The 12,326-nt window shown below is 40.7% G+C and overlaps 2 protein-coding genes across 2 annotated transcripts; one reads left to right on the top strand and one right to left on the bottom strand.

Annotated features, from left to right (window-relative positions):
- Positions 1 to 696: 696 nt before the first annotated feature.
- rplp2 (ribosomal protein, large P2) lies at positions 697 to 3,399 on the top strand. The gene is made up of 5 exons (XM_080001625.1): positions 697 to 802; positions 1,650 to 1,773; positions 2,658 to 2,706; positions 2,820 to 2,918; positions 3,272 to 3,399. The coding sequence occupies exons 2-5, from the start codon at positions 1,651 to 1,653 to the stop codon at positions 3,346 to 3,348; spliced, it is 348 nt and encodes a 115-aa protein (XP_079857751.1). The 5' UTR covers positions 697 to 802; position 1,650; the 3' UTR covers positions 3,349 to 3,399.
- Positions 3,400 to 5,740: 2,341 nt separating this feature from the next.
- LOC307230603 (uncharacterized protein) lies at positions 5,741 to 9,742 on the bottom strand. The gene is made up of 6 exons (XM_080001039.1): positions 9,693 to 9,742; positions 8,286 to 8,882; positions 8,057 to 8,161; positions 7,777 to 7,838; positions 7,279 to 7,542; positions 5,741 to 6,699 (listed from the first exon to the last, which is right to left on the bottom strand). Exons 2-6 carry the CDS (start codon positions 8,854 to 8,856, stop codon positions 6,652 to 6,654), a joined length of 1,050 nt encoding a protein of 349 aa, XP_079857165.1. The 5' UTR covers positions 8,857 to 8,882; positions 9,693 to 9,742; the 3' UTR covers positions 5,741 to 6,651.
- Positions 9,743 to 12,326: the final 2,584 nt, after the last annotated feature.

Raw genomic sequence — 12,326 nt, 5'->3', positions numbered from 1 at the left:
TTCTGCTTTACTAGTTTGCGTTTCAGTTTTCAGCCATTTCATTACTGTCACAAAAAAACCCAGGTTTTGGGTGGACATGTTCAAATAAACCATTGGAAGAGAAAAAAATATATTTTTTTTTTCATTCAACAAATGCAATCGCAATTGCAATCTGGCATCCTTTGTCAAATGAAAAAAAAAAAAGAATGACTTGAATTACACATATACTAACACAAAATATTTTGATAGTATGATATTGACTTGTTTTTATCAAACACAATTTGCACTATTTTTCTCTATCAATATTATTGTTTGATTGCCTTAAAGGCACCCTAAGAAATAAGGTTGCTATTAGTATTATTATTAAAAAATAAAATCAAGGTAAAAAATGATGTATTTATTGACATATATTTTTACCTGAATTTCCCCACATGGATTATTAAAATGTTATCTTATATTTGAGGTAGTGTGAACAAAAAATCTTTATGGAGCAAGAGAGAGGAGTCGTAGAGGAATACTGGACACAGATTTAATTAATATAATAGAACTAGAACTATAACAGCTGAATGTATCATATAACTCAATTATATGATATGATATGATATGATATGATATGATATGATATGATATGATATTCTATTCTATTCTATTCTAACGGCACGCCAACCTCCGGCTCGGTAGGTGGCGGTACCATCGTCTTCGTTCGCCAAAACACACAGCGAAGAAAAAGTAAATAAATTGACGTACTTCCGGTTTGGCTCTCCCTCTTCCGATTTTCCCACTTCCTAGCGTGACCGGCGTTTCGTGTCTGTTCAGACTTAAAGTGAGTGCACGCTTTATGTTGAGATAACAAAAACAATTTTAATAATTCGACGTTATAATAGAACGTCCATTCGGTCTAATGTGTAATAATGACAGATCCGTCGTCAATTAGAGCGCGGCCACGATAAAGCAAAGTGTCTAAGCTAAGCTAAGCTAAGCCACTGCGTTTATAAATGGCGGAGTCCGTTCTGACACAAGAGCGGCTTCGGAACTTCCCGCTGTTATGTTTCTTTTAAATGCAATTTCAAATGAAAGTTTGTTACAAGAAAATATGTGAAAACAAAGCCCCCCCCCCAAAAAAAAAAATAACATGTATGTTAAACATAGATGAGCATACGTCCAACAGATGTGTGTATATACTATATACCATTATTTTATTACTAAGCTGCTGGGATAACAGGCTCACTGATGCTTGGAAGTTGAACACACGCTGGTATTTCGACTTTTATACAAATGTAAGGCCTAATAAGTCATTAAAGAGCTTTGCATTTGAGGTTGAGATCTTCGTTTGATCTGATTATTTATTCATGTGTTATATAATAGTATTGTTTAGATTTACTTCGGTATTAATAGGCATATTTAAAAAATACCTCAATCATGTGTTGAATATTACATTTACATTTAGTCATTTACATTTAGTCATTTAGCAGACGCTTTTATCCAAAGCGACTTACAAGGGAGAATAACATAATATAATGCTGATACCTAGACGTCCGGATAATGTCAGTTTCAGACACCATTTAAAACATACTCTTTATCTTGGGAATTTCTGAGTGTGCATATATTGATTGAAAGATGCAGTTCAAAATGAAGTGTGTGTTAAAATAACACTGTTGTTTATCCGTTAGAATGCGTTACGTGGCCGCTTACCTGCTGGCTGTGCTCGGGGGCAACACCAGGCCCTCGTCCAAGGACATCAAGGCCATCTTGGGCAGCGTAGGAATTGAGGCTGATGATGAACGCTTGAACAAGGTATGGTATTGCAATAGGAAAGAAATTAAAATCATTATAGATAAAAACAAAATACTACCCATTAAAGGCCCAGAAAATCAGATTCCAATCTAATAAGTGGCACGTCCCTGGAAAATAGGCAACGGGTAAAGACCGACCCGGTATTAAACTGTCCCCGGGGCTAAATTATTAAAGATCGTAGTATCGACAAGCGCCAATGTTTAAGGTACTGTTCACGGTGTTGGAGAAATTAAGAGAATAGATTTTGTATTTATTTAGGCTACATAACCTGTTTCTAACTTGCAATAAGAATTGTAATAAGATATTTGTCTCAGAAACATCTTTGCTATTATCAGAAGAGACATCTCTCCTCTCTTTCCCACTCCATCGCCTTAACAGAGATGCGTGACAGAGGCGGGGTTGGGCCGACGCCCTCTCCCCGCCTCTCACACACCTACCGGGAGACCCTGCTCTGAGTGGGGGATGATGGCAAAGCCAGCGCAGATTTTCGCCCCCTCTACATGTGTAACGGCCGGATTTTTCTCTTGAAATTAAAAAAAAAAAAAAGATAAGAACCATTAAAGTACCGTGTTGATAAGCAGTATCAGTAAGAGTAGTAGGACATTGAAAGTCTTAAAGATACCCATCCCTGAGACACGCCCCTTTCCTCCTTGCCCCGTCCCCACACGGTTCTAACTTGTTTTATTTGGCTGAACGGGGCACAGCGATCTGTGTTCGCGTCTTATGTGCGGACGATCCACACATACAAAAATATATTTATGATTCCCCTGGTTTCTAATTCTTCATGAAATGTTGTCCCTGTACATTTAAAATTTGATGCATTTTCTTTACTACTGGTGCTGCAAAATAAGTTATACTGGATAAATTTGAATATTTGTCTCTAGGTCATCAGTGAACTGAATGGGAAAGACATCAATGAAGTTATGAACTCCGGTAAAGCATTAATTTCACATTTTAACCTCCAAAGAATTATGACAAACTTAAATATACAATCCAGATAAATAGATGAAAACAAATATATAAACCCTCCTTTTTCTCTCCCACAGGCATCTCCAAGTTAGCCTCTGTGCCAGCAGGTGGTGCTGTAGCAGCTCCTGCTGCTGGTGGTGGTGGAGCTGCTGCAGCAGGGGCTGCTCCTGCTGCTGGTAAGACCTGCGGTTGTTTTTGAGAAATGCACAGCTGTTGGTTAAAGAATTTTGTTTATGAAACAAACGGCCTAAACAATAATTTCAGATATTAAAGAAAACACTTGATATTGTTGGTGAAAAGGTCAAAGCTTTGGATAGAATAGAAAGGACTTGTTTCTTGAGATGAGTTTGATGTGACTGCTTACAATGCAATTAAGCTGTACAATGTTTCACAAACAGACCTTTATTATTTTTTGACTTTATGTTATTGACAATTAGATGTATATGTACGTGACAAATAATCTCTTGAACTAGGTATTCTTAAGAGATATTCTATTCTAATGACTTCGCTCTTTTATTCTATTTACCAGTGGAAGAGAAAAAGGAAGAGAAGAAAGAGGAATCTGAGGAGTCGGATGAGGATATGGGCTTCGGTCTCTTTGATTAATCCGACTTCTCAAAGCTTAAAAAGCAATAAAAATGTAAAAGTTTACAGAAACTGTTTTGATGTCTGTTTCTCTTTTGTCAATAAAGCGGTAAATCAAGTTATTCAGCATAATAAGAGAGCAATGGTATCATGACTAAACTAATTTAAAGGTATTTTAAGAGTGTAATTTTGATATAATTTTGTATTGCTGTAAGACACAACTTTAAAAACTTCCATTCTTCAAACTATCAAAGTTAAGGTGTTATTGCAGAAAGTCTAAACGTGGGTTGAAACTTGAAAGCTTATTGCTAAAAATAGAGACGCTCTTGCCACCTGTCATTATTTAGCAACCAGGAACTGCTTTGTGGTTGGTCTGCCCGGTTGACAAATACATGAGCATGTGATTTCCATGACTATATTTACTTAATTCAATGCACTAGTGTGTATTTAATGAGCACCTCCACTGTTCTGTAATCTTTCAACCACTGATGTATAAATCATGTTTTTGCATAAGTAGACATTTGGCCAAAACTTAGCACCTATGTTGGGGCAAGAAGGTGCCATAGTGACTACAAATACCCCATTGTAAAATGGTGCCTCTGTATACTATTCCATTCTAGGATATCTAGCTACTATTTTGCACACTGGCCAAGCCTTCCACCGGTTTTAGTGTCTGAACAACACCTACTGCAGGCGTTCTCCTTTTTTTGCCCATGACCTTGTTTATAGGTCCCAACATGATTCTCACAACAGCAATTTGAGTTTGTGTTATAATCCAGATTGAGGCCAAACAAGCATCCTTCCTACTGTACTTCCCAAAGTAACTGCATTGCTGGTCATAGTGTGGTTATTCTACATTGCATATCAGGCAACTATCGTGTATTTGAGCATGGCATTTTCTAATTGTATTTAATCGAAGAGCATGGATGGAGCTATATTTCAAACCTATTTAGTAACTTATTGTGTTAAATATATCGTAAATGTCCCATGAGCCCCAAAGGCTGAGATGGTGTGACCTAGTGGCCCCAGCATGCACTTCTGTGGCTACCGTTGGGCTGTAGTGTTCCCTGTCAAAGTGAACTAGTGACAAATCACTGGGGATCAAAGCAGTACAGCACTGCTCATTACGGTAACCATTAACACTATGCTCAGGGGCCTGAGCCTGTTAACTACTCCATGGTTACTACCGACATGAAGCAGGAAGGCACCATAAATGGGATGGCATGCAACCTCAGAGCCACACGCACACACCTCTGTAACCCGCCTCCTCCAGACGTAACATGTCTGGGAAGAGGCAGAGGAAAACACCCAGTTTCCCTTTCATTTGATAAAGACGCAGGTTAGGTGTGGAGCTGTCACAATTATTACACACTCGCCTGAACTTGAACTTGATCTCAATTATTTGAGCTGTTCGCAGTCAATCTGCAAAATAATTTGATGCTGCAATTAATGTTTTCATCTGAAGAAACAAATAAACAGATAAAATGCTAATTTGGTTCATTCCATCAGTCGAGATTGAGGAAAATTAACCGTCAAATGTTACGTTCCAATTTCAAAAGGTCGATGTGTATTATTAAACTAACATACGATGATGTGGCCCTAATCTATGCTAGTGACTCCATGCAGGCCCCCGTGACCCTGAGCAGGACGACGCAAGGATAGAAAATGGGTCGACGGATATCAAACTCAATTCCTAAATAGCCTTTGGATAGATATATGTGGAAACTTTATTAAATATTACTCACAAAACATTGTTCATTTAATCAACATCTTCCAGCGCAGGAGTTGTTTTCACATTGTTATTCACCTCTGCTTGTATGACGCTCTCTTTTCGTCACCAATTGTCTCTGTTGTGTAAGATTAGTTAGAAGCCTGAAGACCTCCCACTGAACTTCTTCCTGGAACGTCTGGAAGCCAAGTCAGTTTTTGAGTGGCCTATTTCTCTCAAAAACTGCTGCCATTAGTTCATGAAATATTCAAATTCAAGAGTAAATATATTTTACCAAGTAGTTCCTTCACACACCTCTCTTCCCCTTTAGCCTTTCCACTCGTCTTTTCTCTGGTCTGTGTACGTCGGCGTATATTTAATGAGCTGCGTTTCTGTTGGTAGTCGTACGAGGTTAAAATTCTTTGGAAAGCTTCTTTGGAAAGGTGTGGCTCATCACTGTGTGCTTGAGGTTTTTGAAGTGACAGGGCGTCACTGAGCGCCGGCACGAACATCCCATCAGGGTCAGAGAATGTGTGTTAACATGTATTTATCACATCACGACTTACAAAAAAAAAAAAAATATATATATATATATATATACATACACACACACAGTATATACATACATGAGACTACACAATATTTATTTTAAATATTAATAATTTTAAAAAGCTGCTTTGTTTCTTAAACAACCTCTGAATGAAAGACATTGACATAACATTGATGGTATCCTCTTGCTATGGTGAGCCGAGAGTTAATAGTGTATTATCAGCATGAACAATATTAGCACGCCTTGATGTACATGGCTTCGTTTTATAATTTCCTCTCATCATTCACACGGGAATAATCTCCAAAAGTGAAAGTGAAAAGTGAAAACATTATTGAGGTGTGTTCAATAAACATTTTTTTTTTTTTGTCTTTACTTTATTCATATTCTTTGTTTCATGAACGCCAGCATTCATATCAAGAAAACAAACTATCAAAATATCATTGCACATCATTTTAACTAGTGACTAGGGTTCTTTAAAACCCCGGAAAAGTAAACAAAAGCTTATTGCACTGAAATAGTAAGATTTGTTATAGCTACAAATATTGCATTGTCCATTTTATGTTCCTACAAATTAATTAGCACTGAACATTGAAATGATTATATAACAAACCCTTTTCCACGTGGTCATTTTCCCACCGCATCACATTTGCAGTGTCACAAGAACAATCATCTTATCTTTAAATACTGCAGCATTATTCAGACTTATCTATGCCGCCACACATTGATTGTTTTTTTGTTTTGTTTTTTTGTCGTCAGCAGCAGACTGAGTTACAGTCTTCATCAGTCAACGCTCACACTCGTGCACCAATGCCATTCAACTGGTTTTTCAGCCAAGTGTTTGCAAATATCTTGTTACAAGGTGATGGTTCACAGCTTAGGTTTGCATGGTGTGATTGGTTTTGCTGGTTGCATGAAATGGTTTTTTTTCTTTTTCATTCATTGAATAAAAGGTCAAATGGAAGAAGGAAAACGGCGGCTGCCAGGCGCAGGGAGCCACGTGTGCGACGTGCGGATCCATAGCTTAGCTTCACCTGCGCCACAGGTTTCATTTGGCACCAGAATGGGTTTAGTCATTGACATCATCGCTGTCAGACCAAGGATGATCTGTACAGGCCTGTAAAAGATAAAAAAAATAAAAAAATAAAAAAATGAGTCTTGATTCTCTCCCTATCAATGTGGATATGTTATCATTTTTCATATTCTCATTGTAAACTTTAAAGTGGTAATCCGGAAGATTATTTCATAAAAAGAAAATCTCGGATATTATATATTTTTTTGCACCTTTTAAAAAGCAGCCATTGCATGTATTTGCGGTAAACATGTGCTCCTCTACAGTAAAGTTTCCCAGGAAAATAATGCACGGACCGGGCGTGTGCAAGAAGTGAAAGGCAGCGGCGTTACCTTTACGGTCATTAAACCATGGATATGGATAAACAATCATACACAAAATAGAACAGCATGAAAAAATATCTATAGCCCCGCCATTTCAAAGGTGCACGAAAGAAAAAAAAGAAGATTAGAGCTAAGAGCTAAGAACGAAGATGAGGGTAAACCCCGACGTCGAAGAAAAAAAAGAAATCAATGAAGTTCTCGGACTCGTACCGCAATCCCATCCCACGACACCGACACCCTCGCTTCACCCGTGTGCTGTACTCTGACTCCGACCTGACACCGGCAGGTCGCTGGTACTCGCCTGTTTGTACTCAAAGCGGTCCTCCAGGTAGCGGTTGCCCAAGCACGTGATATGGCCGATGCTCTGCCTGGAGAGGCTGGCCACCCGGGCCGTGAAGTCGAGGGTGAAGGCCAGCTTGACCAGCTCGGGAGCCGTCGAGGGGATGCTGAGCGGCTCGCTCTGGGTGGGGGTGGCCTCCGTCTCCAGGTAGGCGTCGGCCAGCCTCTGGAAGGAGGCGTAGGACAGCCCCTGGAAGAAGTTGCTCAGGGTGGGGTTCTCCTTCAGCTGCGCGACGGGGAGAAGCGAGCGGGGCGGGCGTCAGTCGACAAAGTAGGTTTGCCGAGCGTGCTCACGACTCGTAATGATTTATTTAATGACCCTCAATAATACGCCAACGGCTACAGACGTTGCCTGTGCAAAATCTTAGAGCGTTAAAAATACAGGGAAACGTCGCGTGCCGTGACATGAGGGCAAAAAAAAAACATCACGGTTTCATCTGGTCAGCTCTCAACAACCAACCTTGTCTTCGATGGCGTCGCCTTGCTGCTTCGTCAGTGCGATGATCCTGTTGATGACGTCCTCTGAGGCGGAAAACGAGAGGAAGGGAAAGAACAACCTCAGTCTCCGCGAAGCTTACTGTACATGAACTCTGACGATACCGACTGAGGGAGTTATGGCGAAAGGACGGGTTAGCGCTCGCAAACGGGCAGAGTGTGGAGTACCCACGCGGCAATCGCAAAACAGCTCTTTTCCACCGGGACTGTCGAAGCTGGCGGGGGCTTCTGAAAAGCAATCTTACCGTCCGTGAGAACTTTTTCTTTCTCTTTGACCTCGTGGACAATCTTCTCCATTTCCTCCGACACCTTCTCGTAGTAGGAGTAGGTCGGTTCAACGCTCACGATAGCTGGGGGAGGACACGTGGTTATTATATTAAGGCAGATTCATCCGGGGATACCCGAGAAAGCACAATTTCTAACGGACGATGCAACTGGCGCGGCAACGTCCACCTCAACCGCTCTCAAACGCACCTCCAACCTCAGCGTCACCGCGGTGATCCCGCTTGAGCGACTTTCTCAAGGAACGCCGCCGTTTGGGGAAACTCCTCTTCTTGGACTGCCTCCGCCGCGGGGAGTCCCGGGCGGCGGGAAGCGGGACGCAGGTGACCGCGGCCCCCGGGACCTGGGCAGGGCCCTCCTGCTCCTCCGGCTCCTTCTCGTCGCGGCTCCTCCGAGAGAACAGGCCCAGGAAGGACTTCCACAGCGAGGGCTTCTTGCGGCTTTTCCTGGACACCAGCTCCGCTTTCCCCGCGTGCTCTTCGGGGAGGGCGGCGAAGGCGTCGGCGACGACGTCCTCCGCCGTGACGCTGGCGGAGAAGTGACCGCAAGGGTCGCTGGAATGCCTGCGGAGTTTTGGATGCATCACCGGCATCGTCACCCATTTTTTGCCCTTTTTCCCCTTGGCCCGCAGGTGCTTTGGCGTCTCGTCGTTGAGGCTGAGGCTGCGCTTGACGTACACCTCCAGCAGACGGCTGGTGTCCTTGCGAGTCACCGAAATCAACTGGCCGTTATTGGGCTCCCTCTTCTCCCCCTGGGATTCCATAGTTAGGGAGAGGATAAAGAAAAAACCTGCAAAGGGATAAACAAAAGCCCATATTAAGGCGAACACCGTTTGCATGGAAAATGAACGCGATACACAGGTTCTTGCTTTTTAAATCAAGTTCATCTAGTGCCTCCAAGGATCAACAGCAAATGCTTCCGTTTTGCAGGTTCATGGTCAGGTCAGGTCAAAGCAAATGACCAGACCTGAGAACAACGATCCTCAGCTTCTTTCATATTGAGGGTATGACATCGATGCGTCAATTTGGTACGAATTAGGTAATTGACCCCAATCGGAGAAGATTTTTATTGCCAGATATGGTTTAGTTCAACTCGATATTTCGTCTATAGCCCACCGTGGTTAGAGCAGACAACAGGTGATCACAACAGTCATCACTGTGCATTCTCTAAATGGTGCTAAAACTTTGTAAATATAAAGAAAAAGGCCTGTTGTCTTATTGTAGCATGCAGCAAATGATTGTATTACATAAATATATATATATATATATAATATAATCTTTAATTTATTTATTTATTATTTATTTATTATATGTTATATATTATTTGTATTCCATTCTGATGAAATATTGGTATAATATATCAATATATCATCAGAATGGAATAAAAGCAGATGTTTGCAGATAATAAACTTGTAATATTATTACTAGTTTATTATCCTCAAATATGTGTATCAGCTTCCACAAGCTGGAGAACTATATATCTTATTTAACTAAGATATATGCTCATTGTCGCCCTTAGTGGGCTATAAACATACAAATATAGATTGTTGTCTTTACACAGGATGCTGTGTTAAAGGGTGATAGAGTTAAATGGACTCACCTTGCTTGTTTTTTCGACACTGCAGAACGGCAGCGCTTTGCTTCCCAGAGTACCGCTCTTCACACTGCACTCGGGGCTGAGGCTGCAGCGGGTAGAAGGAGCTGAAGAAAATGATCACATTCCCCACCCTTGTTTGGACTTGCTTTCCTTCCTGCCTTACCTGGAGCTTGACGTCACCACCTGGAAGAGGAGCGGGTGGGGCCTCAAGCCCTGCCTAGGCAGGTGGAGGACTAAACTGGTAAACATGGACCCTGTGTGGTTTCTTCTCTGCAACTGTGGCTACTTCTCCTTTTGCAGGAAATCAATTCACAATGCACACAGACACACACACACACACACACACGCACACACACAAATTATATATATATATATATATATATATATATATATAATTTGTGTGTGTGTGTGTGTGTGTGTGTGTGTGTGTGTCTGTGTGTATATATATATATATATATATATATATATATATATAAATATATATATATATATATAGTGTGTCTAAAAGGAGTTGTTAAAAAAAATGAGAAGTTAAAAATTCAAAGTTCTTCCAATTAGTTTCATTATCTCTTTGTCCTTAAAAGGACTTCATCTCAGACTGGACTTCCCCTAGTATTCCCACTGCCATCCCGAAACAAAGGAGTCGGCGCTGCAGGGCAGAAGGTCTTCGGGGACGTGTTTACAGTTTCTGCTCACAGTGTACGTGTCATCAGCCTTGCAAAAAGATACTCGTAGTCTACTTCCTTGTTTATTTGCCTACCCAAAGAGGGTTATCGTACAGTACCAATAAAGATCAAGGCAGCTGATGCATGTCTCACTTGTTTCCAGGAAATATTTGCCTTTACCTACAATTCAGAGGCACTGGGCTTGCTAGAGGGCTGCCCAAAGTGTAGTGTACTTCACCAGTATCGCCCCAACATCGACTCTTAATCTCAGAGTCCAATGCTTTAAGTTCAGCTTTGACACTTTACTGCGTTCATGTCTAATGGGTGAAGTTTTTTGTTTCTCTGCTTTAGTACATTTTCCAATTTTCCATTTTCCACTTTAGACTTTAACTAGACTACTGTACATTTTAACTATGAATTAATATTTATAGGCTTGGTTATATCAGGGCACTGGACAAGACAAGTTTTACTTCCAATACTGTAAGTATATTCAAGAGCCAGTACTACTATACTGACATAAATAGAAATATCAACGTGGTACTGGTACAATGTGGTTCACTTTCACTGTGTGAGTATTTTTGTATATTTTGGGTTTGTACTATCTGTTCTCTTACTTCCACTCATTTATGAAGCACTAATGAGTCCTAAATGGACCATCTTTTCTATATAATTTGAGATAATGGTTTCAGTGATCCTCCATAAGTGCCATGCTGCAACATGCAGTTGCAGAGTATTAACACAGGGTGTCGCTTTGCACATTGTAGAGCATGCGGCTGTGACGTCACGCAATACTTGGCAGACTTTCCCCCTTTTCAAGTTTCCATCTGGATTCTGTGACGTGCGGCTGATGTAAATTGTCTATTGCTATTTTGCTGCCAAAAGTAACTCATTCTCTGAGTCCGAAAGACAGAATATGTTATTATATTGTATGTAATGTAATGTATGGATATGTTGCCAATGTATTTTATATGCTAAATTGTTTATCCATAAACAAAACTCCTCAAATTCAATGCCCACTTTTCCCATTATATGATCGAATTCAATTCACTCCTCAAATCAAAGGATGTAATTAATATCATTAAATAATTAATTCAATTGAATTTGAGGACGACGACGAATTTTGATCTAAATATGTATGTGCTATTTTCCACGGTTTCACCAAGGTAGAATTGAAAAGTTATGCAATTCAGGATCAGGATCCGGATGTAGATTCAGATGAGCCCAGTTTGTTCGGACAGATGTCTGCCCCAGATGTGGGGTGCAACCTGTGCTCTTTTAAAAGGCAACAAGTGTCCGGGGGGACACTTCAGGCCGCCCGCTTCATTTTCATGGGCGCCATTAAGCAGGACAGATGCAGACTCGTGTTTCGTCCCACGAGGTCTGGACGCTGTGACCTCAGGGCAGAGCAGTCACTGTGCAGTTACCTGTCGTAAATCTTTATCTCCGTGAATCATTAGCTACCTGCTGCCTCAGCCATAAACTGGGATTTTCTAAAAAACTTGAGACAATATAGGGCCTTTCCTTTTTGCATACATTCGATCTAATCATTCCCTTTCTATTGAAATAATAATAAAAATAAGATTAATTCTTCTGACATATACATTTTTTTGTGGGATGCTATCCCAAAACTTTTCGCTTAAGCCATTCTGAATAATTGAGACAAACCAAAATGTCAGATGAATAATAAAAGACTTTTCAGCAACAAAGACGAGGACGAGGACCACAGGAGTCTCCCAATGACATCACACAAGATAGGAAAGGTACATTTTTTAAGTGTTAATGGTTCACCATCCTGCAGTCTGTTTGCGCCAATCAGTAGCCTCGTAATATAATAAAAGATTTTTAATGACCATATGAAATGTCAAATATGACAGGTACGGGTTATTACAGATTACAAGGGTTATGCAAGTGGAAGACAAGAAAGAGAGTGAAAGAGAAAAACACTTTCAACTTTGCTTATTTTAGATCATAG

This window comes from Zeus faber (genome assembly GCF_960531495.2).
Source record: "Zeus faber genome assembly, chromosome: 5".
Lineage (NCBI taxonomy): Eukaryota > Metazoa > Chordata > Actinopteri > Zeiformes > Zeidae > Zeus > Zeus faber.
This window is presented reverse-complemented; position numbering and strand designations above follow the sequence as displayed.